A 24,379-nucleotide genomic window follows, 5' to 3' on the forward strand; every position below is an offset into this window, starting at 1 on the left:
CCTCCCCCTTTCCAAGCCAACTCTTCAGCTTTGCAACAATTTCCCCATCCACCCCCACCTCTGCCTGGAAGTAAATCCAGTGAAACCAGTGGAACTTGTTTCTGAGTATGCCTGGTCAGAGCTGGGGGATGTTTTTGTGACATCTGATTACGTGTCATATAAAGTCTTTACAAGGTATTAAGAACTTGACTGGTTGTTAGCCTTTCCTTGAAGTCTTCTTTGTCAGAAGCAGTAAGGAGGTGAGAAGCAAGTCCGCCAAGAATAAGATCACCAGGTTGGTAGTATTCATGTGGAATTCTGGACCAATCATGGATGGTGCAACGTGTATGTTTGCACACCATATGTGGCAAATGAAAGAGAAGGGGCACAATAAACAGCAACATACTGAGGCAAATATTCTTCCTGATCACACACCCTCAGTTCCATCTAGAAAATAAACCTTAGCTTCAGAAGCACGCTCAGTACAATATTCTGCCTGACCAATTCACAGATTAAAATCATTTGTTGCAACCCGACAAAGAGAAAAGCAGAAATCCTTCCTCTTCCTCTGCCCTCTCCCTTACCTAGATTGGCAGGAAGGGGTTTTTTATACCTATATTTAGACTTTGGCTGGCATTCTCTGGAAATCTATTGAGACATTATCCAAGGGATAATGACAAGAGTGGTAATTACAGATGAGATAATAACTAGGGCTCTTCACATCAGGTACATCAAACAGATGGCACGAAAACCTGCTTGTAATGTTCCGTTCTGTCCATCTTTGGGCCAACAAAAGTACATGTTGTATTAACCAATGAGAAAGAACATAAGAGTGGGTCTGTTATTAATGCTGACCAGTGGGATAATTTATCAGACCTCCTTAAATTTCCCACTCAAACATCTGGTCATTAATTTACTGAGAATCCTACCAAGACAGGCAAAAGAATGTTGAAAGGGACTGAGTTTTGCAGGTGGTTTGTGTTGGTGACAAAGAAGAATAGGTATTAAATGAGAATTCTCTAGATGCCAGGATCCAGGTTTGGGGCAAGTAAATACTCTTTGATGAGAGAATCCCAGCAGAGATTTTAAATCACAAAATATCCATTAAAGTAAACATGGAAGTATAGGCTTTTAAATCTTTAAAACAAGACCTTCTTCCTTTGCTGGGACTTCTCCTTCTTTCCATTTTTGGGCGAGTAACATTCTTGCCGCTGTAATCCCATACATGAATAAGTTCTGTCCCTATAATTCCCAAAAGAAAAGCTTCTGTTTTTGTTTTTGGTTTTTTTACAAATGTTATTTTAAAAATCCTTTTCAATTCTTTATATATCATTTCCCAGTAAGACCCCCCACATATGTTTAAAAGTACCTTCCTTCTCTTTACATTTCCAACACTTATTTGATTTAGAATTATACATTTTTGCCAATTTACTCAATGTTAGATACCATAAATATATCATTTTCATATAATTTTCACTTAGACCGTAACATGCTGTAAATTTTATATCCATATTCCACAATCATTCCCATGCTTCCATATCTAGATTATGAACAATATCTATTGCCCAATGTATCATTGAGGATTTTACTTGTTCATACTCTGTTTCAAGGTCTTATAATATCTTATACATTTTAGACCACACATTGCCAGGGTGTCAAAGTTACTTAAAGGCCCTCTGGGTCACTATAATGCCTCCCACTGCTTTAAATAGGTAGTGAGAATAAACAAAATATGCACTAACTCTCCAAGAAACCTCAAACATTCACAATTGATTAAGCATGGGTCTGAATGCCTGCAGCTTCCTTAGCTAGCAAAAAACAGATAAAATATCTCTGCCAGCTCCTTAGTTTTTCAAATACACCATAAGGTCAAAAAAGCATTGTGAATCCCTTTGTCAGAGAGACCACAGTGGATTTTTAAAGGAATGGCACATAGGAATTATAACAGATAAGATACAACATAGTTATACAATGTAGAAAAAGAGAGATTAATTTGCCCATATTCTGATGGGACACATAAACAGAGATGATAGGTTAATTTGTTATTTCTTCTTTATTAACTTCTCCTTGCAGTTCAAATCAGGCCTCAACACAATGATGTAGCATTTGGGGGCAAAGATGGAGCCCAGTATCCCAACACTGGAGGCCAAGATGGAGAAGATCTCCACAGCCACCATGTATTTCCCCTTGGTGCTCAGGTACACTGGAACAAAGGAGATCCAAACACTACAAAACAACAACATGCTGAAGGTGATGAATTTGGCCTCATTGAAGCTCTCAGGCAATTTCCTGGCAAAAAATGCTACAACAAAGCTGATAATGGCCAAAAAGCCCATGTAGCCCAGGACACAGTAAAACAAGGCAACTGCCCCTTCTTTGCAGCCTAGAATGATTTCTCTCATCATTGAGTGCATGTCAGAATCAGGGAATGGGGGAGAGGTTCCTAACCACATACTGCAAATGCCTGCTTGGATAAGGGAACAAGAAATCACAATGCCGCTTGCCAGTCTTTTCCCCACCCACTTCCTCATTCGGGATCCTGGTTTGGTGGCCACAAAGGCCAGAACCACCGTGATCGTTTTGGCCAGAACACAAGAAACGGTCACTGTGAAAACAAGTCCAAAAGCCATTTGTCGGAGCAGGCAGCTCACTCTTTCTGGAGGGCTTAGGAAGATCAATGGGCAGAGGAAGCAGAGCAGGAGGAAAGTGAGGAGAGTGTAGGTGAGGTCCCGATTGTTTGCTCTGACAATGGGTGTGTCCTGATGTTTAATGAAGATGGCAAGGACTAATATTGTGAGGAGAGAGAGAGAAAGAGCCAACAATGCTAAGCTCATCCCCAGAGGCTCTTTAAAAGACAGGAAGCTGGTGGTCTTTGGAATGCAATGTGATTGGTCTCTGTGTGGATAGTGATCTTCAGGGCACCCAACACAGTCATCCATATCTGGAGAGAAAATAATATATTCAGATTTCAGATGTTCTGGATAGCTACTACAAATGTTACCCGCGTGAAACTCTTGAGGTTAAAATAGAAATATCACAGGTGTCTCCTTTATACATTTGAAAAGCACCATGTATATATTGTGTCTCCTACCTTTCTGGGATGAAATCTTGCCTTGAGGACATGGAACACAATTATAGCAGCAGAATGGCTCCCCCTCCTTCTTTTCCTTGCTGGAACCAGGAGGGCAATTTGAGTTACATAGCGAAAGGGGTGGAACCTGCCCATTTAAATAAATAGATAAACATTTTAGCACACCAAAATTAGTATTATTTTCCCCCACCCCAACTAGAAATAGGAAGACACTAAAATACTTATTCCAAACTCAGAGCCAAACTACTCATTTTTCTATTCATGCTTTACAAAAAGTGTACTCAACCTGACAAATCTGGGGAACAAATATCTCAAAAGGAGTGTGATCTGTTGGAATGTATTGTTAAAGATATTCTCTTTTCCTATCTCTCAGTGTTAAAGAGATTCTCTTTTCCTATCTCTCATGGATGTAGGAATTATGCCTCACCTGGTGAAAGCTCTGGTGCCACACCATTCTGTTGTCATCAATGGAAATCAGCTGGCCTGGGACAGCCTCCCCACCCAGTCTTCCAACCTTGACTCTCATGAAGGAGTTATTTGGAAAAGTGACAATGTTGGTAATATCAAAGCCAGCTTTTACTTCCCTGCTCTCACTGAAAGATACCGTTTCTCCAGCAGAGTTGTTAAAGGAGACACTCCTAAGGAAGGGATGGAGCTGCATTGGAAGAAAAATAGGAACTATGAAGTAATGCATATGTCTCTCCTTACTGACACTCAGGATGCCTTCAGCGTTCAGTACTGGCAGGGACTGCTATGCAAACAGAATCCATTCATTGGAATTGGTTCGTAAGCCGAGCATTCACAGAGAGAGCCAATGATTTCCTTTCTCTCCTATAGGGAAAATCCTAATGCGTTCCCAACCAAGAAGAAATGAGAGAAAAATCCATGGCTTTCAGTTCCCACTGCCTGGATATTTCCCACCCCACAGAAGAGAATCGTAGGGTAACCGGCCTCATATAACCATTATGCAGACATCTAATCAACGCATGAATGGGGTTAATGCCATGGAATGAGCTGTCCTACCAGGCTTCGTCCATGTCACTTTCGTTCACTTTAAGAGGAAATGGGCAACAAAGCCTTTTGGCTCTGGGGAAACTCAGCCTGCAAGTGAATTCTATGCTTACGTTAAGTGGAGGATCCTAGTCTACACTCAGTACTTGAATATTTTCAGTGTACTCTTCAACATTTCACTGCCCATGTCAAATAACTTGTATGTTATAATAGGCATTACCTGCCAAGGCTGCAGTTTCTGAAGCTTCTGCATCCCTCCTTGCACCGCTGCCCTGTATTTGGTCCCGGGCAAGAACATGGCATGTAGAGCATGTGCTGTGGCATAAACAGCATTATAGATGCTATAGCTGTGGCTTGTTATGCTCATCTCAAAGCCAGACGAAGGGAGATTTTCCAGCTTCTCCTCTCCAGTGCAGGCTCCACTGGCCTGCTCCTCTGTATTGGGGCTTGGAAATAAACAGAGAAATACCTGTGCCCAGAACTGCTTGACAAAGCCATTTCCATTTGCCTCAAAAGGATTCTGTACCTGAAGAAAGGCTTTAAATCCTTTTACCACATTTGAATGAACTGCAAAGGAGAGGGAACCCTGGAAGACTTGCATATCCCAATTCATTTGGTAGGTCAATGTTGTGAAATCCTCCTGTGCTGTCAGAATCCACACCTTGCCCACAGATGTTTTGTTGATATTTTCCATTTCACCTAGCGCTAGCATTGTTCGCAAGCGAACCATGGACGTTGTTCCTCCACAGAAAACAACAACCTTGGCTTCACTTTCCATAATAACATGATAGATTTGGATCAAGTGGGAATACAAGACATAATACTCAGTCAAATGTGTCATTTTCAGGGTTGTCTCTGAGAAGGCCAAGCAAATGCCTTTCTGGGAGAGCAGAGTTTTCAGTGTCTGAATAAATCTCTCTCCACTATCATTAACTCCAGCGAGCAGCCCAACCCACGCCCAACCAAAGTGTAGAAGTAACTCAACAATCCCAGTGTACTGATGGGCTTCATTGGGCACCATCCTATAGAAGGAAGTAGATTGGCTTTGACCAGCATCTTCTGGAGCAAAGGAACCATAAGTGAGCTAAAAGGAATAAAGAGGCACAATTCATAAATGTTGAAGAAGGACTGTATGTGTACTCAAGGCCTACCCACCATACAGATGAGATGAGCCAGTTGCCTCAGGAAGGAGACTCCAGGAAGTTGGGGTGGCGGCCGATTTGGCCTCCATGGAGTGCTGCCCTGCTTTGCTCTCCTTTCTTCTCATCTTCTGTCTCCAGTTCATCCTCCTTGCTTTCCTGCCCTGCTGCTGTCCCTCTCCCTAATTTTCCTTCTCCATTTCATCCCCTTTGTTTCATCACAACATTTCACCTCTTCATTTTATGAAGTCCTACCTTCCCTTCCTTTCCAAACCTCTATTGTACCACAGACGCACAGAATCACACACAAATGCCAGAACGTGTGCACAGCTGCCTCCTGTGTCAGCCAGTGTGGTGTAGTGGTTAAGAGCAGTAGAGTTGTAATCTGGTGAACCGGGTTCGCGTCTCCACTCCTCCACATGCAGCTGCTGGGTGACCTTGGGCTAGTCACACTTCATTGAAGTCTCTCAGCCCCACTCACCTCACAGAGTGTTTGTCGTGGGGAGGAAGGGAAAGGAGAATGTTAGCCACTTTGAGACTCCTTCAGGTAGTGATAAAGCGGGATATCAAATCCAAACTATTCTTCTTGTTCTTTCTGACAGGCAGGCTTTCAGATTTGCAAAAGACCACCTTAAGTCTCCAGTCAGTAAGCCATAGCCAAGTTAGAAGAAATGTCAATTTGCAGAATGGAATGTGGAGGTGTGGTTTTTTTTTTGGTTTTTTTTTTTTTTGAGGAGCTTGAGTAATGAAGCGAGGTGAGATGAGCTGTCTCCCACAAACACAGTACCTTCTCAGTCAGCAGGGTGGAAAACAGGATAGGGGTGGGGGTGGTGTTTCCCGAGCCCTAATAAGTTACAGCCTTATATAACTAGCATGTTTAGCTCTAGTTAATGCATGAGGGTGTAAAGGCCATAGAGTGGTAAGCTGCTGTTGCCAATCTTGTGTAGGTCATGCCTCCTTCACGTCCGGTGAAAGAGGGGACCTTTCTGCCAACACAAGAGCCAAAGTGCAATGTTTGTTGGCCAATCCAGACCATTCTCTGCAAGCCTCAGTAGAAGCTCTGTACAGGACCATTTCCAAACATAAGGAGAAAGTCACCTATTGAAGATCCTATTACTGACTTTTTTAAGCTCTAATTTGTCTGAACCTCATATATCTAGAGGGCCACCTTCTCCCATACCACCCACACCTCTTGGTTTATTGGGTGAGGCCAGGTCACACCTAATACATTCTGCTGCCTGAGATAGAAACCAACTGGTCCTGCCCTTGAATCCTCCTTCAATATACCAATAGGACCACATCATCTACTGCACTTGGGACACCAGACTAGTTAGAGAAGTCAGGGGAGGCACTGCTCAGACCTAGAGCAGAGAGAAAAGGCAAATGTGCTTAAGAAGGGGAAATAGGACTGCCCACCTAGAACAGACATCTTTAATTTGCAAAGCCCACAGGAAACACATTTTGTGAAGAGCAGGACCAGCCTCCTTTTTCAGCCACAACTCTACAAAACGTTTTTGGATAGAAAAGATCATGGTGATTGAGTGTGAAGAGTCCAAGGCAGTATCTTACCTGGGGAATCTTGTAGATGCTCAATATGTCTGCCATGTAGAGAGAGGTATCAAAGTCCAGTCCCCCAATTACTGCCACCAGGTGTTTCTGGGTGTCGCACTTGTAGTTGGGTATAAGTGTGGAGGGAAGGTTCAGAGCAGCCCGGTAGGTCATCCTTTCATTGAAGTAACTTTCATAGATGTGGAATCCTAAGGTGATATTTGCTAAGATCTTGGGGTTCTCATTGATCTCCTTGACAGCAAATATCAAGGCCAGAATATGCTGGTAGTTCTTTGGCACAACACTGCAATGAGAATTTCATGCTATATTTTTGAAATATATGCTATGCAATTTAAAGGGGGGGGAGGCTTGACAATTCTTCAGCATTTTAGTGCAAATTGTGTCCTATTATATATGCAAAGGAGTTTCCCTTGAAGGAATACATTGTATCCCACTTTTATACTTGTAGCTCACTTTTATTAATACAGTGGTACCTCAGGTTACAAACGCTTAACTGCCATTTCTTGGCTGATCAGAACCTTCAGCCAATTAGTCTGTTGTTGCCCAGGCCAATTGGAATGAATGGACCTGATCCAGCCCTGTCTATAAATGAAATTCCCTCTCTTCCCCTGTCACCAGTCCTCTGTCATCGAACAAGCCTGCACCATAGTGACAGTACAAGGCTACAGACATTGACAGTCACACAGAGACATCAACAGAAGCCATAAAATATTTTAAAATATTTTGAAACCACGAAGCTGCTTAATAATAATAATATATCTCACAAGATAAAAATAAAGTGTACGGGCTGCCCTTTGGGCTTAGACATATACAAATCGGTTATTTACAGGTACTGATCTGAACCCACAAAAAAGCTGTATTGAAATGCAGAGAAGCAGGTAGCCAGGCTTAATGGAGTTATTCTCATCATATTCTAACCTGTGACACATTTTAAACTGGGAGGGTCATATAAGACTAGCCTGACTTGGATGAGAACATCTGAATGAGAATTTCACCTCAATGGAGAGGTGAGCTTTTAAGACCCTTCACCCTAAACTTTCAGAGATGAAGTTCAATATTCAGAACAGAGAAGAGCTTTCCATCTTAAAGTAGGTAAGTTTAAGTTGTGGCTCCTCTTGTGAAATTCTTCTTGGAAGAAATTTTGTGGGATGTGGGGAGGAGAGAACTCATGAATGAAAGAAAGACTCTCTCATCTCACTGACGACACATTCAGATCTCCATTTCCCTCCTCCCAAGCCAACTCTTCAGCTTTGAAATGGGTTCCCCAACCACCTAACACCTCTGCCTGGAAGGAAATCCCTCTAAAATCATTGGAACAGGCTTCTCTGTAAGCCTGGTTAGAGCTGGGGAATATTTCTGTACCACCTGATTACTAGATACATGAAGTATTTACAAGGTATTAAGAAGTTGATGGGTGGTTAGCCTTTCTTTGAAGTCTGCTTTGTCAAAAGAGGTAAAGAGGTGAGAAGCAAGTCCGCCAATAATAAGATCACCAGGTTGGTAGTATTCATGTGGAATTCTGGACAGATCATGGATGGTGCAATTTGTATGTTTGCACACCATATGTGGCAGATGAAAAAGAATGGGCACAACAAACAGCAACATACTGAGGCAAATATTCTTTCTCATCTGACACCCTCATTTCCATCTGGAAAATGAACCTTAGGTTCAGAACCACACTCAGTACAATAGCAATTCCCTACCAATTCACAGATTAAATCCTATTTTACACCTCATAAAAGAGAAAAGCAGAAATCCTCCCTCTTCCTCTTCCCTCTCCCCTGCTTAGAATGGCAGGAAGGGGTTTTATGTCCATGTTGAGACTCTGGCTGGTTTTGTCTGGAAATCTATTGAGACATTATTCAAGGGAGACTTAGTCATGGCGAGATTAATAATTACAGCTGTGATGATAACTAGGTCTCTCTACATCAAAAACAACAAAATGACCAGAAAAAATACCAGCACATGCTTCCTGTTATTTCATCAAAAGTGGTTTCTGTGTGTTTATGGGACAACAAAAGAGCATGCAAAAATAACTACAAGGAGGAAGAAAAGAACAGAACAGAACAGTGGTCCAGTCTGCTATCAGTGCTGTAAAGCTTCATCTGTTCATTAATTTACTGAAAAATTGTGAAAGGGATTGAGTTATGACAGATGATTTGTGTTGGTAGGAAGGAAAATTAAGTATAAAAAAGGAGAATCCCCTGGATGCCAAGATCCAGGTTTGGGGCAAGTACTCTTTGGTGAGAGAACCCCAACAGATATTTTCAATCACAAAATATTCAGCAAAGTAAAGCGTGGAAATATAGGTTGTTAGATCTTAAAAATATACCTCCATGAGTTCCAAAACTTCCCTCTCACCTTACTGTTGAACAGGACCACACATCTGGTAAGTGAAAAACTGGCTTACTTACAAACGCTTCAAAGGTCAGGTTAATGTGTTTCTCCATACATCAGTCAGAAAACACAGGCAGTAACACTTGGCTTAGTTACACTGGTGAAAGCTCCAAATTATTGGTATAGAAGTCCAAGAGAGCCATGAGTTCTGAGCTTGTAGCAACCAGCTAAGACCTTAAATGTTGTGCTTCTTGGGTAGACTGATAGAGAGCAGTAGGCCATGTATGTCTGGATAAAGCCTGCTGGCTGGGCCTGTGATTCTAAAGATTGGTAATTAGGGTGAGGTAAGCTAGCTTTTGCTATTTTGGGGCTCTGCTCAAATTCCAAGAGTGTCTTGGTATCTTCCTTAAATGTAATTCTAAGTTAAAATGGTTCTGTTTGGTGCTGCAATCTCTCAATAACGTATTTGCTTCTATTTCCTGCTTTCACTTCTTATTGTAGGATTTCATCTGAATGTGGTATGTAAGGCTGCTGTCAGTGTTGGTTTTCTTAAAGGGCCCAGGTAATCTTCCCAGACAACATAACCCTCAACATTGTTGTTGTTGCTTAGTCATTTAGTCGTGTCCGATTCTTTGTGACGCCATGGACCAGAGCACGCCAGGCACTTCTGTCTTCCACTGCCTCCCGCAGTTTGGTCAAACTCATGCTAGTATCTTCGAGAACACTATCCAACCATCTCGTCCTCTGTCATCCCCTTCTCCTTGTGCCCTCCATCTTTCCCAACATCAGGGTTTTTTCCAGGGAGTCTTCTCTTCTCATGAGGTGGCCAAAATATTGGAGCCTCAGCTTCAGGATCTATCCTTCCAGTGAGCACTCAGGGCTGATTTCCTTAAGAATGGATAAGTTTGATATTCTTGCAGTCCATGGGACTCTCAAGAGTCTCCTCCAGCACCATAATTCAAAAGCATCAATTCTTCGGCGATCAGCCTTCTTTATGGTCCAGCTCTCACTTCCATACATCACGACTGGGAAAACTATAGCTTTTAATATACGGACCTTTGTTGGCAAGGTGATGTCTCTACTTTTTAAGATGCTGTCTAGGTTTGTCATTGCTTTTCTCCCAAGAAGCAGGAGTCTTTTAATTTCGTAGCTGCTGTCACCCTGAAAGGTATAACCCATCTCTTTTACTTGTTCGCCCATGGAGGACCATACGCTAGGCCCCCATGGTCAAACTAGAACTAGAAAACCCCACTCCTTCCTGATATGCTAGCATCTCTCTCGTCTCCTTTACATGTCCTGCAGCATTGGGAAATTAAGCCTGAGAAGGTGTTCAGAAACCACACATTCTTTGCAAGTGCTGTGTGAGTGTCTGGAGGCGGTTGTAGGATGGATTGCAGCTAACAGATTGAGGTTGAATCCTGACAAGACAGAAGAACTGTCTCTGGGGGACAGGAGGCGGGTGGGTATGGAACACTCCCTGGTCCAGAATGAGGTAATTTTGCCCTGAAGGACCAGGTGCGCAGCTTGGGAGTCATTTTGGACTCACAGCTGTCCATGGAAGCACAGGTCAATTCTGTGTCCTGGGCAGCTGTCTACCAGCTCCATCAGGTACACAGGCTGAGACCCTATCTGCCCGTGGACTGTCTTGCCAGAGTGGTGCATGCTCTGGTTATCTCCTGCTTGGACTAGTGCAATGTGCTCTGTGTGGGGCTACCTTTGAAAGTGACCCGGAAACTACAACTAATCCAGAATGCGGCGGATAGACTGGTGACTGGGAGTGGCCACCGAGACCGCATAACACCCATCCTGAAAGACCTACATTGGCTCCCAGTATGTTTCCGGGCACAATTCAAAGTGTTGGTGCTGACCTTTAAAGCCTTAAATGGCATAGGCCCAATATACCTGAAGGAGCATCTCCACCCCTATCGTTCAGCCCAGACACTGAGGTCCAGCACTAAGGGCCTTCTGGCGGTTCCTTCACTGTGAGAAGTCAGGTTACAGGGAACCAGGCAGAGGGCCTTCTTGGTAGTGGCGCCCGCCCTGTAGAATCTCCTCCCATCAGATGTGAAATAAATAAACAACTATCAGACTTTTAGAAGACATCTGAAGGCAGCCCTGTTTAGAGACGCTTTTAATATTTGATGAATCATTATATTTTAATATTGTGCTGGAAGCTGCCCTGAATGGCTGGGGGGAAACAGCCAGATGAGTGGGATGTAAATAATAAATTATTATTATATTATTATTATAAGTAGAAGCAGCTATTTGTGCTCCTAATAGAAAAGCACCTCAGATATGGAAACATATAGAAATGCCTAAACAAATGTGAGTATGTGAAACAAAGAACTATTTGGAGGAGTGGTATATAGATGTAATAAAGAAAAAACGATTAGCAAATACAAAAAAGAATGGTTAATTCTGTATTTGAGATATCAAGATGTAAAAGAGAGTTAACTTTACAATTGCCCAGATGTATTCAGTATTCATAGTGGGTCATGGAATAAAATTGTCTTTTTATTTACCAATCTTTTGTTTCAACATTATTCAAAGAATGTGTGATAATATTATATTTTCTAATTAAAAGGATTTTTATTGCACTCATGTTCAAAACACTTTTTCTCCAAAAGATTCATTCAGAACTAATCAGTCCCATCTTCTGAACCAAAGCCCATTAGCAATACCACCCTTGTTATAAGTAAGAACAATGAGGTCAGAGAAACATCACCCAACTATTGCATTATTGTTTTATTTGTTTTGATATGCTGTACACCACTTTGAGATTTTTATTAAAATTATAAAGTGGTATAGAAATTGAAAAGTAAATAAATAAAACAAGAAAATAAAAACCAAAAATTGTGTAGCAAATATTGCCTGTAACTACTGAAATCAATGGTACTGATTCATCATGTCAGTAGCAGTTCCACTGAAACCTTACTTACTGGAGAATCACATAGAAAAGAGTAAGGAGAAGCTTTTTAAGCCTCCCAATATATTGTTTTCTCTTATTTAGTGTATAATTAACCACCATCTGGTGTTCTAGTCAGGCCTTCAGACTTTGCAGTACCCATGACAGTTTCTTAGTTTCCCAAATGTTGAAAAAGGTTGTGGACCCCTGTTTCAGAAAGACCACAGAGGATTTTAAAAGGAATTGCACATAGGAATTGTAATAGATAAAATACAGCATGGTTATACGATGTAGAAAAAGAGAGATGAATTTGCCCATATTCTGATAGAACAAATAAACAGAGATGTTAGGCTAATTTGTTATTTCTTCTTTATTAACTTCTCCTTGCTGTTCAGATCAGGCCTCAACACAATGATGTAGCATTTGGGGGCAAAGATGGAGCCCAGTATCCCAACACTGGAGGCCAAGATGGAGAAGATCTCCACAGCCACCATGTATTTCCCCTTGGTGCTCAGGTACACTGGAACAAAGGAGATCCAAACACTACAAAACAACAACATGCTGAAGGTGATGAATTTGGCCTCATTGAAGCTCTCAGGCAGTTTCCTGGCAAAAAAGGCCACAACAAAGCTGAAAATGGCCAAAAAGCCCATGTAGCCCAGGACACAGTAAAACAGGGCAACAGACCCTTCGTTGCAGCCTAGAATGATTTCCCTCATCACAGACTGCATGTCGGAATCAGGGAATGGGGCAGAGGTTCCTAACCACACACCACAAATGCCCACTTGGATAAGGGAACAAGAAATCACAATGGCGCTTGCCAGTCTTTTCCCCACCCACTTCCTCATTCGGGATCCTGGTTTGGTGGCCACAAAGGCCAGAACCACCATGATCGTTTTGGCCAGAACACAAGAAACGGTCACTGTGAAAACAAGGCCAAAAGCCATTTGTCGGAGCAGGCAGCTCACTCTTTCTGGAGGGCTGAGGAAGATCAATGGGCAGAGGAAGCAGAGCAGGAGGAAAGTGAGGAGAGTGTAGGTGAGGTCCCGATTGTTTGCTCTGACAATGGGTGTGTCCTGGTGTTTAATGAAGATGGCAAAGACTAATATTGTGAGGAGAGAGAGAGAAAGAGCCAACAAAGCTAAGCTCATCCCCAGAGGCTCTTTAAAAGACAGGAAGCTGATGGTCTTTGGAATGCAATGCGATTGGTCTCTGTGTGGATACTGGTCTTCGGGGCACCCAACACAGTCAACCATGTCTGAAGAGAAAATAATATATTTAGATTTCAAATGTTCTGGATAGCAACTACAAATAGAAATATCACAGGTGTGTCCTTCATACATTTGAAAAGTACCATGTATATATTGTGTCTCCTACCTTTATGGGATGAAATCTTGCCTTGAGGACATGGAGCACAGTTATAGCAGCAGAATGGCTCCCCCTCCTTCTTTTCCTTCCTGGAACCAGGAGGGCAATTTGAGTTACATAGTGAAATGGGTGGAACCTGCCCATTTAAATAAATATATAAACATTTTAGCACACAGAAATTAGTAGTATTCCCCCCCACCCCAACTAAAATACAGGAAGACACTAAAATACTTATTCCAAACTCAGAGCCAAACTACTCATTTTTCTATTCATGCTTTACAAAAAGTGTACTCAACCTGACAAATCTGGGGAACGAATATCTCAAAAGGAGAGCGATCAGTTGGAATGTAATGTTAAAGATATTCTCTTTTCCTATGTCTCAATGTTAAAGATATTCTCTTTTCCCATCTCTCATGGATGTAGGAATTATGCCTCACCTGGTGAAAGCTCTGGTGCCACACCATTCTGTTGTCATCAATGGAAATCACCTGGCCTGGGACAGCCTCTCCACCCAGTCTTCCAACCTTGACTCTCATGAAGGAGTTATTTGGAAAAGTGACAATGTTGGCAATATCAAAGCCAGCTTCTACTTCCCTACTCTCACTGAAAGTTACTGTTTCCCCCGCAGAGTTGTTAAAGGAGACACTCGTAAGGAAGGGATGGAGCTGCATTGGAAGAAAAATAGGAACTATGAAGTAATGCATATGTCTCTCCTTACTGACACTCAGGATGCCTCCAAAGTTCAGTACTGGCAGTAATGGCTCATAAGGTGATCATTCCCATAGATAGCCAATGATTTACTTTCTCTCCTATAGGGAAAATCCTAATGCATTCCTGACCAAGAAGAAATGAGGAAAAATCCATGGCTTTCAGTTCCCACTGCTTGGATATCTCTCACCCCACAGAAGAGAATCATAGGGTAACCAGCCTCAAATGATCATCATGTAGACATCTAATAAACGCATGAAGGGGGCTAATGCCATAGAGCAAGCTGTCCTACCAGGCTTCATCTATGTCACTTCCCTTCACTTTGGGAGGAAATGGGCAACAAAGCCTTTTGGCTCTGGGGAAACTCAGCCTACATGTCAATTCTCTGAACTGATCTCACCTTCTCCTCTCATTGTAGGCTTGGATCCTCCCCTTAACTTGTGTGCAGAGAAACTGCCTGTAAAGGAGCAGGACAGAGCAAGATCAGATCCTCCTTCACTTACAGTTTCTCCGCAAACATAGGTACCTATTAACAAAGAAGCGGCACAGTGCAGGATTCGCAGCTACTGCTTAACAACTGGAGGAGCAGCTTATCTGCGTATGTTAAGCGGAGGATCCTAGTTTACAGTGAGTACTTGAAAATTTTCAGTGTAGTCTTCAACATTTTGATACAATATGATAATCTTTATTGTCATTGTCCCATACAGAACAACAAAATTGAAAATCTACACCAGACATTCAGAAACCAACAAGCCTGCTATCCCTGCTATCCCATCCTGGTTAGCTCCCTAAAAACTCTGATACCCCATAATTAAATACAATATACTCCCATAGAGACTACCTTACACTGTGTTTAAAACCAAAATAGTATTTGAATAAAAACTGTTTCTCAGGCAGCTAGTCCTAGTCTTTATAACCCTGTACCTTCTTCCAGAAGGCAAAAGCTGAAAGACAAAGCCTTTTGGCTCTGGGGCCTTTTGGCTTCACTGCCCATGTCAAATAACTTGTATGTTATAATAGGCATTACCTGCCAAGGCTGCAGTTTCTGAAGCTTGTGGATCCCTCCTTCCACTGCTGCCCTGTATTTGGCCCCGGGCAAGAACATGGCATGCAGAGCATGTGCTGTGGCATAAACAGCATTATAGATGCTATAGCTGTGGCTTGTTATGCTCATCTCAAAGCCAGACGAAGGGAGATTTTCCAGCTTCTCCTCTCCAGTGCAGGCTCCACTGGCCTGCTCCTCTGTATTGGGGCTTGGAAATAAACAGAGAAATACCTGTGCCCAGAACTGCTTGACAAAGCCATTTCCATTTTCCTCAAAAGGATTTTGGACTTCAAGAAAGGCTTTAAATCCTTGTACCACAGTTGAATAAACTGCAAAGGAGAGGGAACCGTGGAAGACTTGCATATCCATGCTCATTTGATAGGTCAATGCTGTGAAATCCACCTGTGCTGTCAGAATCCACACCTTGCCCACAGATGTTTTATTAATATTTTCCATTTCACCTAGCACTAGCATTATTCGCAAGCGAATCATGGGCGTTGTTCCGCCATAGAAAACAACAACCTTGGCTTCACTTTCCATAATAACATGATAGATTTGAATTAAGTCAGACTGCAAATCATAAAACTCTGCCAAATATGTGGTTTTCAAGGTTGTCTCTGAGAAGGCCAAGCAAATGCCTTTCTGGGAGAGCAGAGGTCTCAGCGTCTGAATAAATCTCTCTCCACTGTCATTATCCACAGCGAGCAGCCCAACCCACGCCCAACCAAAATGCAGAAGTAACTCAACGATCCCAGTGTATTGATGGGCTTCATTGGGCACCATCCTATAGAAGGAAGTAGATTGGCTTTGACCAGCATCTTCTGGAGCAAAGGAACCATAAGTGAGCTAAAAGGAATAAAGAGGCATAATTCATAAATGCAGAATAAGGATTGTATGTGTATTCAAGGCCTACCCACCATACAGATGAGATGAACCAGTTGCCTCAGGAAGGAGACTCCAGGAAGTTGGGGTGGCGGCCGATTTGGCCTCCATGGAGTGCTGCCCTGCTTTGCTCTCCTTTCTTCTCATCTTCTGTCTCTAGTTCATTCTCCTTGCTTTCCTGCCCTGCTGCTGTCCCTCTCCCTAATTTTCCTTCTCCATTTCATCCCCTTTGTTTCATCACAACATTTCATCTCCTCATTTTATGACCTCCCACCTTCCCTTCCTTCCCAAACTTCTATTGTACTACAGACGCACAGAATCACACACAAATGCCAGAACGTGTGCACAGCTGCCTCCTGACAGGCAGGCTTCCAGATGTGCAAAAGAGCAGCTTCAGTCTTCAGCCAGTAAGCCACAGGCAAAGTTGGAAGAAATGTCAATCTGCAGAATGGAATGTGGAAGGTGTGTTTTTTGAGGAGTTGGAGTAAGGAAGCGAAATGATATGAGCTGTCTCCCACAAACACAGTACCTTCTTAGTCAGGAGGGCGGAAAGCAGGGGTGGGGTGGGGATGCTGTTTCCTGAGCCCCAACTGTGGATAAGTTGGAGCCTTATATAACTAGCATGTTTAGCTCTAGGTAATGCATGAGGGTGTAAAGGCCCTAGAGTAGTAAGCTGCTGTTGCCAATCTTGTGTAGGTCATGCCTCCTTCACGTCCGGTGAAAGAGGGCACCTTTCTGCCAACACATGAGCCAAAGTGTGAGGTTTGTTGGCCAATCCAGACAATTCTCTGCATTCCTCAGTAGAATCTCTGTATTGTGGAAGACAAAGCTACTGATCTTTGTTTATAACTGGCCCAGGAAACAGGACCATTTCCAAACATAAAGAGAAAGTCACCTATTGAAAATCCTAGTATTGACCTTTAAAAGCTTTAATTTGTCTGAACATCATCTATCTAGAGGGCCACCTTCTCCCATACCACCCACACTTCTTGGTTTATTGGGTGAGGCCAGGTCACACCTAATACATTCTGCTGCCTGAGATAGAAACCAACTGGGCATGGTTGGCCAATTGGTGCCAAAGAAGGATAGAACTTTTTTTTATGTATGCAACAACAGCAGCAAGAATACTCATCGCGAAGTATTGGAAGACACAAGATTTACCCACCCGGGAAGAATGGCAGATGAAGTTGATGGACTATATGGAACTGGCGGAAATGACTGGCAGAATCTGAGACCAGGGAGAAGAGTCGGTGGAAGAAGACTGGAAAAAGTTTAAAGACTATTTACAGAAATACTGTAAAGTTAATGAATGTTAGAACAATGTTGGAATGAAATGATATGGCTTTAGCTGAAATGTTATAAGGAATTAAGTATAAATAGATTAATAGAGTAATAGAGTGTTAAAGGAAAAAATAAGGTTAGAATGTGTTAAGATAATTATAGGATATAAAACAGAGGAAGATGGAAAGGAATTGCTGAAACAATTAACAGAAGTGGAATACAAAAAGGGAGGTGTGAGGAGGTCGTTGAAATAAGTGAATGAAAGATAAGATATTGAAATCATTTGATGTGTTTTAAACTGTTTTTGTTTTGTTTTGTTAGTTCAACGTGTTAGTGTTATGTGTTAGTGTTATGTAGTGTTTTTGCATTGTATTGTATTGTTCTTTTTTGTAGTGTTTAAATTGTTGGAAAAGCAATAAATATTATTTTTTAAAAAAGAAATGTCAATTTGCAGAATGGAATGTGGAGGTGTTTCTTTCTTTCTTTCTTTCTTTTTTTAGGAGTTGGAGTAAGGAAGCGAGGTGAGATGAGCTTTCTCCCACAAACACAGTACCTTCTCAGTCAGGAGGGTGGAAAACAGGACTGGGGTGGGGATGGTGTTTCCTGAGCCCCAACCGTGGATAAGTTGCAGCCTTATATAACTAGTATGTTTAGCTCTAGTTAATGCATGAGGGTGTAAAGACCATAGAGTAGTAAGCTGCTCTTGCCAATCTTGTGTAGGTCATGCCTCCTTCACGTCCGGTGAATCTTGTGTAGGTCATGCCTCCTTCACGTCCGGTGAAAGAGGGGACCTTTCTGCCAACACATGAGCCAAAGTGCAACGTTTGTTGGCCAATCCAGACCATTCTCTGCAAGCCTCAGTAGAAGCTCTGTACAGGACCATTTCCAAACATAAAGAGAAAGTCACCTATTGAAAATCCTATTACTGACTTTTTAAAGCTCTAATTTGTCTGAACCTCATGTATCTAGAGGGCCACCTTCTCCCATACCACCCACACCTCTTGGTTTATTGGGTGAGGCCAGGTCACACCTAATACATTCTGCTGCCTGAGATAGAAACCAACTGGTTCTGCCATTGAAACCTCCTTCAATATACCAATAGGACCGCATCATCCACTGCACTTGGGATACCAGACTAGTTAGAGTCAGGGGAGGCACTGCTCAGACCTAGAGCAGAGAGAAAAGGCAAGTGTGTTTAAGAAGGTGAGAGAAGGCAGCTGATCTAGGGCAGACATGTTAACAGGCTGCTGATGGCTCACTACTATCTGTTTTGTGCTACACAGGTTATTTAATTTGCAAAGCAAACAGGAAATACATTTTGTGAAGAGCAGGACCATCCTTCTTTTTTAGTCACAATTCTACAAAACATTTTTGGATAGAAAAGATCATGGTGATTGAGTGTGAAGAGTCCAAGGCAGTATCTTACCTGGGGAATCTTGTAGATGCTCAATATGTCTGCCATGTAGAGGGAGGTATCAAAGTCCAGTCCCCCAATAACTGACACCAGGTGTTTCTGGGTGTCGCACTTGTAGTTGGGTATAAGTGTGGAGGGAAGGTTCAGAGCAGCCCGGTAGGTCATCCTTTCATTGAAGTAACTTTCATAGATGTGGAATCCTAAGGTGAGATTTGGTAAGATCTTGGGGTTCTCATTGATCTCCTTGACAGCAAATATCAAGGCCAGAATATGCTGGTAGTTCTTTGGCACAACACTACAATGAGAATTTCATGCTTTATTTTTGAAATATATGCTATGCAAGTGAAAAAGGCGGATGGCTTGACAATTCTTCGGGATTTTAGTGCAAATTGTGCCCTATTATATATGCAAAGGTGTTTCCCCTGAAGGAATACATTGTATCCCACTTTTATACTTGTAGCTCACTTTTATTAAAACAGTGGTACCTCAGGTTACAGACGCTTCAGGTTACAGACGCTTCAGTTTACAGACTCCACTAACCCAGAAATAGTACCTCGGGTTAAGTACTTGGCTTCAGGATGAGACCAGAAATCATGCTTCAGCGGTGCGGTGGCAGCGGATGGCCCCATTAGCTAAAGTGATAGCTCAGGTTACAAACAGTTTCAGGTTAAGAACGGATCTCCAGGATGAATTACACTCTTAACCCGAGGTACCACTGTATATGCATTTTTATGGAAACTTTACATCCGTATAGGCATTTTTGCATACATGGCCTGGCTAGAGAATTGCACTGCAAAATCTGGAGAAATATAAATTTCAAATGAAGGCTCTGTTTTGGTTTAGATAACTTTTTAGAGCAAGCAAATTTTGGTAGGTTCATATTTAAATGTGAACTGATTTGTAAGAACTGGGCAGCTTCCTACCTTAAAGTAGACACCAGCTCACTTGTTCTGATCTTCAACACAAAATATAGCTTAATATTTAAGCCTCAGCTGTCCACTTTCACCTCAGCTTTCTTTGGTTTTCCCCTCCCACCTCCCACCTTACAGTTAACTGACAGTTAACTGCCATTTCCCAACTGCCCCAACTGACAGTTAACTGCCATTTCTTTGCTGATCAGAACCTTCAGCCAGTTAGTCTGTTGTTGCCCAGGCCAATTGGAATGAATGGACCGGATCCAGCCCCTGTCTATAAATGAATTTCCCTCTCTTCCCCTGTCACCAGTCCTCTGCCATCGAATAAGCCTGCACCATAGTGACAGTACAAGGCTACAGACATTGACAGTCACACAGAGACATCAACAGAAGCCTTAAAATATTTTGAAACCATGAAGCTGATTAATAATAATAATAATAATAATAATAATAATAATAATAATATACCGCCTTCATCCAAAGATCTAACATGATAAAAATAAAGTGTACAGGCTGCCCTTTGGGCTTAGACATATACAAATCGTTTATTTACAGGTACTGAGTTGATCCCACAAAAAAGCTGTATCAAAATGCAGAGAAGTAGGTAGCCAGGCTTAATGTAGTTATTCTCATGATATTCTAACCTGTGACACATTTTAAACTGGGAGGGTCATATAAGACTAGCCTGACTTGGATGAGAACATCTGAATGAGAATTTCAATTTCACCTCAAAGGAGAGGTGAGCTTTTAAGACCCTTCACCCCAAACTTTCAGAGATGAAGTTCAATATTCAGAACAGAGAAGGGCTTTCCATCTTAAACTAGGTAAGTTTAAGTTGTGGCTCCTCTTGTGAAACCCTTCTTGGAATAAATTTGGTGGGATGTGGGGAGGAGAGAACTCATGAATGAAAGAAAGACTCTCTCATCTCACTGACGACACATTCAGATCTCAATTTCCCTTCTTCCAAACCAACTCTTCAGCTTTGAAATGGGTTCCCCACCCACCTAACACCTCTGCCTGGAAGGAAATCCCTCTAAAATCAGTGGAACAGGCTTCTCTGTAAGCCTGGTTAGCGCTGGGGAATGTTTCTGTATCACCTGATTACTACTTAATACATAAGTATTTACAAGGTATTAAGAAGTTGATGGGTGGTTAGCCTTTCTTTGAAGTCTACTTTGTCAAAAGAGGTAAAGAGGTGAGAAGCAAGTCCGCCAAGAATAAGATCACCAAGTTGGTAGTATTCATGTGGAATTCTGGACAGATCATGGATGGTGCAACGTGTATGTTTGCACACCATATGAGGCAGATGAAAGAGAATGGGCACAACAAACAGCAACATACTGAGGCAAATATTCTTTCTCATCTGACACCCTCATTTCCATCTGGAAAATGAACCTCAGCTTCAGAACCACGCTCAGTACAATATTCTGCCTTGACAGGAACAGCACTTCCCTACCAATTCCCAGAGTAAAATCCTATTTTACACCTCAACAAAGAGAAAAGCAGAAATCTTTCTCTTCCCTCTCCCTTGGTTAGAATGGCAGGAAGGAGTTTTATGTCCATGTTTAGACTCTGGCTGGTATTGTCTGGAAATCTGTTGAGACATTATTCAAGAGAGACTTAGTCATGACGAGATTGATAATTACAGCTGTGATGATAACTAGGTCTCTCTACATCAAAAACAACAAAATGACCAGAAAAAACACCAGCACATGCTTCTGTTATTTCATCAAAAGTGGTTTCTGTCTGTTTATGGGACAACAAAAGAGCATGCAAAAATAACTACAAGAAAAGAACAGAACAGTGGTCCAGTCTGCTATCAGTGCTGTAAAGCTTCATCTGAACAGTGGAAATGATCAGTCTGACCTCCAAAAATTCCCCCCTGAACATCTGTTCATTAATTTACTGACAACTATACTAAAACTGAAAAATTGTGAAAGGGATTGAGTTTTGACAGATGATTTGTGTAGGTAGTGAGGTAAATGAAGTATAAAAAAGCAGAATACTCTGTATGCCAAGATCCAGGTTTGGGGCAAGTACTCTTTGGTGAGAGAACCCCAGCAAAGATTTCAAATCACAAAATCTTCAGCAAAGTAAATCGTGGAAATATAGTTTGTGAGATCTTAAAAATATACCCCCATGAGTTCCAAAACTTTCCTCTCCCCTTACTGTTTCACAGGGCCACACATCTGGTCAGTGAAAACTGGTTTACTTACAAACTCTTCAAAGGTCAGGTTCATGTGTTTCTCCATACATCAGGCAGTAGCACTTGGCTTACTTACTTAGTTGACTATATGGAACTGGTGGAAATCACTGGCGGAATCCGAGACCAGGGAGAAGAGTTGGTGGAAGAAGATTGGAAGAAATTTAAATGCTATTTACAGAAATATTGTAAAATTAATGAATGTTAGAATGATGTTGGATAGAAACTAAGTGGTTTTTAGCTGCAATGCTATAAGGGAATATGAAAAATGGATTACTAATAGGTAAAGATTTAATGCTACAATATTTTAAGATTAAAGATTAGGATAAACAAAGAGGGGAAGGATTTGCTGAACCAACAAACTGAATTGGAATACAAAAAAGGGAGGCGTGAGGAGGTCCGGGAAACAAGCTAATGAAAAATAAGTAATGGAAAGATTGAGTTGTTTTTAATTACTTTTATTTTGTATTTTTCTTTTTTCTATTTCTATTTTGTAATATTTTGAAAATCTTAATAAATATCTTTTTTTAAAAAAGAGAAACTGGCTTACTTACAAACTCTTCAAAGGTCAGGTTCATGTGTTTCTCTATACATCAGTCAGAAAACACAGGCAGTAACACTTGGCTTAGTTACAGTGGTGAAAGCTCCAAATTATTGGCATAGGAGTCCTAGAGAGGCTTCTTAGAGCCATGAGTTTTAGGCCATGTATTTCTGGATAAAGCCTGCTGGCGGGGCCTATGATTCTAAAGGTTGGTAATTAGAGTGAGGTAAGCTAGCTTTTGCTATTTTGGGGCTCTGCTCAAATTCCAAGAGTGTCTTGGTATCTTCCTTAAATGTAATTCTAAGGTAAAATGGTTCTGTTTGGTGCTTCAATCTCTCAATGTATTTGCTTCTATTTGCTGCTTTCACTTCTTATTGTAGGAATTCATCTGAATGTGGTATGTAGCTGCTTGGTTATGGCTATAACTTATGGGCTTGTGGCTCAGCAGGCAAGCTTTTTGTCTTGGTGAATCCCAAGAATATCCAGCATCCAACCTGAGTTCCATGACTCAGAATTTTGGGTGACTTAAAGGAAGGTTTCGGAGCAAAAAAGAATTAAACGTGTGAATTCAGCTGTCTCTGCAATTGAAAACAGATGCAGAGCTGTCAGCAGAGTGGAGCAAGCTGTGTGAGTAATTGCTAGCGGTCGTTGCCGCTCTCTCTTCTAAAACTTTTAAGAAGTTATAAAGTAACTTAGCAATAAGATAAAAAAGAAACAGAAGAGGAAGCAGTGGGACGTTTGACTGTTATTCTTGGCAAATCTTCGGTGTGTCGGAGGGGGAAAGAAAGCGACAAGATTAGAAGGAATTCCTAGTTTCACTTTTAATAAAGAACTGCGCAATTGGATGTAAGGACTTCCGTCGCCATTGTTACATTGTTAAACTCTGGAAAAATACCAGCAACGTTTTTTGGAGAAGTGAATATTTTAACGGATAAAAGGGGAAGTTTTATACACGGCAATAGATTATAACAATCTGACTTCTGAAATTGAACTATGCCTATGCCACAGGTTTTAAGGGTTGATGGTGAGCTTCAAAATTAACTTTTAAAAAACCACTGCCCCCCAATCCCCCTCCCCCCCTTCCTTCCCTCGCTGTTGGAGTATAATACCATTGCAGAGGCATTGTGGAGAGGTTTTAACGAATGGATAAGGCTGGAAACTGATTGAGATCGTCCCTCAGGAGAATCCCACTCTGGATATAATTTTTATTTTTGTTTTTGTTTCCCCTTTTTCTTTTTTGTGGGACTTATTTTATGGTTTTTTGCTACTTCTTCCTTCCTTCCTTCCTTGGACTAATCTGGGATTGGAGAGTTTGAAGACTACATTGGATTATAATTGGAGTATAATTAAAATCTAAAATAACTGGCAATAACAAAACTGAGAAAATATATTATTATTTTTATTTTTTTATGGTTTGGTCCTTCTCTTCCCCTGTTGCATTTTATCTGCGAAATCATGGATTGGAATTAGCCTAAGTGGTGGCAAGAAGATTTTCGTCTTTCTATCGTCTCTTCATTAATGAAAAGTTCTAAAACTTTCGCAAAAATTTAGTTGAAATTTGAGGACTGTGAATTAGTGAACTCTCCTAACAAAAAGGTTAAAAGTACAATCACGATTATATTCTCTCTTTTGGGATTTTCTAAGATAACAAGAGTATTTTTATTGGGTTAGATTTTATTTTTATTCTGGCCATTTATTTTGTGATGTAGGAAATACCTGGATTGATATATTGATCGGAGGAGTTTGGTGCTAACTTTTAGATGTTATTGGGTTTTGCTAAATATTGTATAGGGTTTTATATACTGGCTGTGCTAATTGTGGTGCATTAATTAACTTTGGTAGGAGTGTGAAGAGACTAAAAGATATGTGGCACCAGCAGAAAAAAACAAATGAAGGGGGGACACCGGCAGATAGGAGAAGCTCAAAACAAGAGTCAGATTTTAAGGGAGAAATACTGAAAATGTTTGGAGAAATTAAAAATGATATAAATGA

General features: G+C 41.5%; 3 protein-coding genes and 1 long non-coding RNA gene across 10 annotated transcripts in view; 1 reads left to right on the plus strand and 3 right to left on the minus strand.

The window, feature by feature from the left end:
• LOC309515978 (vomeronasal type-2 receptor 26-like) overlaps window positions 1-5,543 on the minus strand; it is an 18,465-nt gene extending 12,922 nt beyond the window's left edge. Inside the window, exons 1-2 of one of the 4 annotated variants that reach the window (XM_082194355.1) lie at window positions 5,237-5,543; window positions 3,071-3,150 (exon numbers count right to left, since the gene is read on the minus strand). In XM_082194355.1, the coding sequence (XP_082050481.1) occupies window positions 3,071-3,102 (32 nt within the window). In that variant the 5' untranslated portion in view covers window positions 3,103-3,150; window positions 5,237-5,543. Of the gene's footprint in view, window positions 1-3,070; window positions 3,198-3,497; window positions 3,597-5,236 lie in introns of those variants that run through there. The other 3 variants (XM_082194354.1, XM_082194353.1, XM_082194356.1) reach the window with 3 other exon arrangements.
• On the minus strand, window positions 3,206-8,458 carry LOC309515995 (vomeronasal type-2 receptor 26-like). The gene is made up of 4 exons (XM_082194405.1): window positions 8,183-8,458; window positions 6,790-7,072; window positions 4,302-5,165; window positions 3,206-3,725 (listed from the first exon to the last, which is right to left on the minus strand). The coding sequence occupies exons 1-4, from the start codon at window positions 8,416-8,418 to the stop codon at window positions 3,465-3,467; spliced, it is 1,644 nt and encodes a 547-aa protein (XP_082050531.1). The 5' UTR covers window positions 8,419-8,458; the 3' UTR covers window positions 3,206-3,464.
• Window positions 7,285-13,928, plus strand: LOC309516082. Its single transcript, XR_014212755.1, has 3 exons — window positions 7,285-7,891; window positions 12,432-12,598; window positions 13,823-13,928. It is a non-coding gene; the product is annotated as an uncharacterized lncRNA (long non-coding RNA).
• LOC309515972 (vomeronasal type-2 receptor 26-like) overlaps window positions 12,384-24,379 on the minus strand; it is a 20,939-nt gene continuing 8,943 nt past the window's right edge. Inside the window, exons 2-7 of one of the 4 annotated variants that reach the window (XM_082194339.1) lie at window positions 19,736-19,841; window positions 18,742-19,024; window positions 15,135-15,998; window positions 13,837-14,064; window positions 13,409-13,535; window positions 12,384-13,289 (exon numbers count right to left, since the gene is read on the minus strand). In XM_082194339.1, coding sequence (XP_082050465.1) covers window positions 12,391-13,289; window positions 13,409-13,535; window positions 13,837-14,064; window positions 15,135-15,998; window positions 18,742-19,024; window positions 19,736-19,800 — 2,466 coding nt within the window. In that variant the 5' untranslated portion in view covers window positions 19,801-19,841 and the 3' untranslated portion in view covers window positions 12,384-12,390. Of the gene's footprint in view, window positions 13,290-13,408; window positions 13,536-13,836; window positions 14,065-15,134; window positions 15,999-18,741; window positions 19,025-19,735; window positions 20,467-20,770; window positions 21,149-24,379 lie in introns of those variants that run through there. The other 3 variants (XM_082194338.1, XM_082194340.1, XM_082194341.1) reach the window with 3 other exon arrangements.

This window comes from Podarcis vaucheri (genome assembly GCF_965113315.1).
Source record: "Podarcis vaucheri genome assembly, chromosome: 13".
Taxonomy (NCBI): Eukaryota; Metazoa; Chordata; class Lepidosauria; order Squamata; family Lacertidae; genus Podarcis; species Podarcis vaucheri.

What these genes read in the sequence shown, in the direction of transcription:
- LOC309515995 (XM_082194405.1), bottom strand. Translation starts at nt 8,418, where the DNA reads ATGAGAAAGAATATTTGCCTCAGTATGTTGCTGTTTGTTGTGCCCATT. An exon ending in CATCAACTTCTTAATACCTT is followed by an intron (nt 7,073 to 8,182) that starts GTAAATACTTCA and finishes TTCTCATTGCAG; the next exon opens with TGTTGTGCCAAAGAACTACC. An exon ending in GCATCTACAAGATTCCCCAG is followed by an intron (nt 5,166 to 6,789) that starts GTAAGATACTGC and finishes TATTCCTTTTAG; the next exon opens with CTCACTTATGGTTCCTTTGC.